At 43.5% G+C, this 2,959-nt stretch overlaps 1 protein-coding gene across 1 annotated transcript; it reads left to right on the top strand.

Moving 5' to 3' along the window:
* The first annotated feature begins 2,100 nt into the window (after positions 1-2,100).
* On the top strand, positions 2,101-2,532 carry LOC125376797 (MFS-type transporter pynF-like). Its single transcript, XM_048388780.1, has one exon. It carries the CDS (start codon positions 2,101-2,103, stop codon positions 2,530-2,532), a length of 432 nt encoding a protein of 143 aa, XP_048244737.1.
* Positions 2,533-2,959: the final 427 nt, after the last annotated feature.

A 2,959-nucleotide genomic window follows, 5' to 3' on the forward strand; every position in this document is an offset into this window, starting at 1 on the left:
AACATCGCACTCAATAACATTTCAGCTACATGAAGGTGGTCTGTATATAATCGAGCCGGAAAGAGACAATTTAGTGGTTGACATCATGACCATCGCTCTACGCAATTGGGATACGATAACATGCATCAACAAAGTCAGCCAGTCGGACCACTCTATCCCGTCAGTCGACTCTCACGACAAGAAAAGGGTGATCTAGTCTACGGCGCTGCAATTCGTTGTGCAAGCCAGGAACCTGTGATTGTGGGTTCGAATCCCGGTTCGCCCTGATTATGTCTTTGGTTGGTCAGATCGTGAGGTTTCAACAAAGCCGTGAACATCTGAGACCTTCATCACTTCGAGCTTTCCTCCCCCATTAAGCTGACACATGGTGATACCAATGGAACACTGTTCAAAGCGGCTTGAAACTAAACTCACTCACTAATAATCTCGCAGTGTGTGTGTGTGTGTATGTGTGTGCGTTTGAGCGTGCGCGTGTGTGTATGCGAGTGAACAGTGTGTGCCCTGCGAGTGACTGCACCAAAGCTTCATGTTCGCTCTAGCATTTACATAACAGAAGTAATCATTTGATGTTGCATATGTTTTATTGATTTTTACATTTACATACATACTTTTGTATATCTATTTCTATAACTTGTATAATCATGACTGATCAAACTCAACTATTAGTGTTCTTTCAACCATGACTGAACAGTGACAAAGCTCATTAATAAAACATGAAGCCCTAATCATATGCGATATTATACTGCAGGATAGACGGAACATTCAGAGCATGACGATGGTTGAGTGTATCAATATTTACAAACCAACAAAAACTGATACATTTCAATATCACCAATATTATACATGTGAGAGAGGAGAGAGAGAGAGAGAGAGAGAGAGAGAGAGTGAGAGAGAGAGAGAGAGAGAGAGAGAGAAAGAAAGAGAGAGAGAGAGAGAGAGAGAGAGAGAGAGAGAGAGAGAGAGAGAGAGATTGTAACATTTGAGACATGTTCTATTTTCTTATGTTTAGTATAGGTCCACTTGCAAGTTTCATCATCAACGTAACAGAATGTCGCACCTGTGTCGTGATATCTGGAGTCCTAGGCCTTGTGGGTTTCACTGCTAATGTATTTGTAGACGATATCAAGTGGCTATTCGTTACACATGCCCTTCTTGCAGGTAGGTTCAGCGTGAGGTTAGGTGAGGTTTAACGTCGCGTTCAATATCATTACACTTATATGGCGACGTGCATGCACGTGTGTGTGTAGGCTTGTACTACTCCGGACTAATGCGAATTTTAAAGTGGTAACCCACTGAGATACAATGCCGCAGTTTGACATTATAACCCCTCTCAGACATAGTATACTGACTCTACTGAGCCTATACTCCGGCTATACTCCAGCTATGGTGGCCTGTAAATAACCCTGTATTGATCAGCACAACTTGAGTTCTTGAGAATTGGAACCATTGAGCCTGGCTCTGTGTGTGTATTAGTTCGGACTAGAGCGAATGTTGTGCTAGCCCACTGAGATACAAGGCCGCAATTTAACATGAATGCCCCTCTCATACATAGTTTATTGACTCCGAGCTGACAAGATCTTGTTTTAGCCCCTTAAAGTCGTGTGTGTGTATGGCTGTGCGTGGCTGAGTGAGTGTGTGTGTGTGTGTGTGTGTGGCTGTGTGTGTGTGTGTGGCTGTGTGTGGGTATTCTATATAGGACTTGAAGGATATGTGTTTTTTCTTTAGGAGTTGGAACCAGCCTAGCACACACGGGTGCCATAGTGGTCCTCGGCTACCATTTTTCAGACAATATGAATCTGGCTTGCGGCATCGCCGTGTGTGGGATGGCCGTCGGTTTGTTTGCCCATCCACCGTTATGCCAGTTCCCCATAGATACATTTGGGCTTCACCAAGCATTTCTCATCGTGGGAGCAATAGCGTTCCATTCATGTGTCTGTGGGATGCTCATGAAACGAGAGGGAACGTCGCGCCAAGGTTTTCAGTGGAAGACCAACACGTCTGACGCTGGTCATGATGTTGTGTGGAGATTGTTCTGGTTATGCTAAAGTTTTCAGGAACAAATCGTTTCTGTTCTTTCTTATGTGTAGTTTTTCATTCGGCATGGGCTCATCAGCAATCTATCTGTACCTCCCAGACTTTCTACGGAAACAAGGGATATCTCTTCAAGCAGCATCTTTCAGCGTTTCAACTTCGGGTGTAGGCGGTTTAGTCTCGCGTGTTCTCACGGGATTTGCAGCACAAGATCCAAACATTGGCGGTGGACTGATATTTGCTTCCCTGAACGGCCTCATGGGGGTGTTATCGTTCCTCATCCCCTTATTCACATCAAGCTCAGCAACAGTGTGTGTGTACGGCTTCTTCCTTGGACTCTACAACGGTAGCAGCTGGGCACTGTTTAATCCCATCACATATGAAATTCTTGGAATGGATCTCGTGGCAACCGGTTTTGGAGCTGTAATGGGTTCTTGTGGCTTCGGATTTCTCATTGGTGCGCCTTTAGCAGGTATTGGTTGCGAACCAGTTGACAAATGAAGAATGCGTTAGTGTTGTTTTAATGCACTGTCAGCAAATTTTCAGCTATATTTCAGCTATATTATGGTGTAATTTTATTTATTTAATGATCTAATCTGGTACGGTAAATCAGTCATTGATAGCATATGCACAACATGCATCATACGGACACAATAACACATGTCACACGACAATCATTGCAACGGTAAAACCTTCCATTTACGTCATGTAAAACATGCACATAGTAGATAAACATCAGTGCAATTATAAAATAAAGTTTTAAATGTTAAGTGCATGTGTACTTGCAACTGGGCTGTACTTCGGACAAATGAACAGGAGAGCGGTGTTGTTTTGGCGAACACCTTGTGTCATCACTGTTTTTCAGTGATCAAATATAAACTGTTTACGCCCAGTGGAATCTGTTTCTGCAGATAATCGAGACTCAGAG

The sequence above is a fragment of the Haliotis rufescens genome, unplaced genomic scaffold, assembly GCF_023055435.1.
Source record: "Haliotis rufescens isolate VD_foot unplaced genomic scaffold, xgHalRufe1.0.p SCAF_79, whole genome shotgun sequence".
Classification (NCBI taxonomy): Eukaryota; Metazoa; Mollusca; class Gastropoda; order Lepetellida; family Haliotidae; genus Haliotis; species Haliotis rufescens.

Excerpts from the sequence above, each read along its gene's own strand:
- LOC125376797 (XM_048388780.1), top strand. The coding sequence starts at position 2,101 with ATGGGCTCATCAGCAATCTATCTGTACCTCCCAGACTTTCTACGGAAA.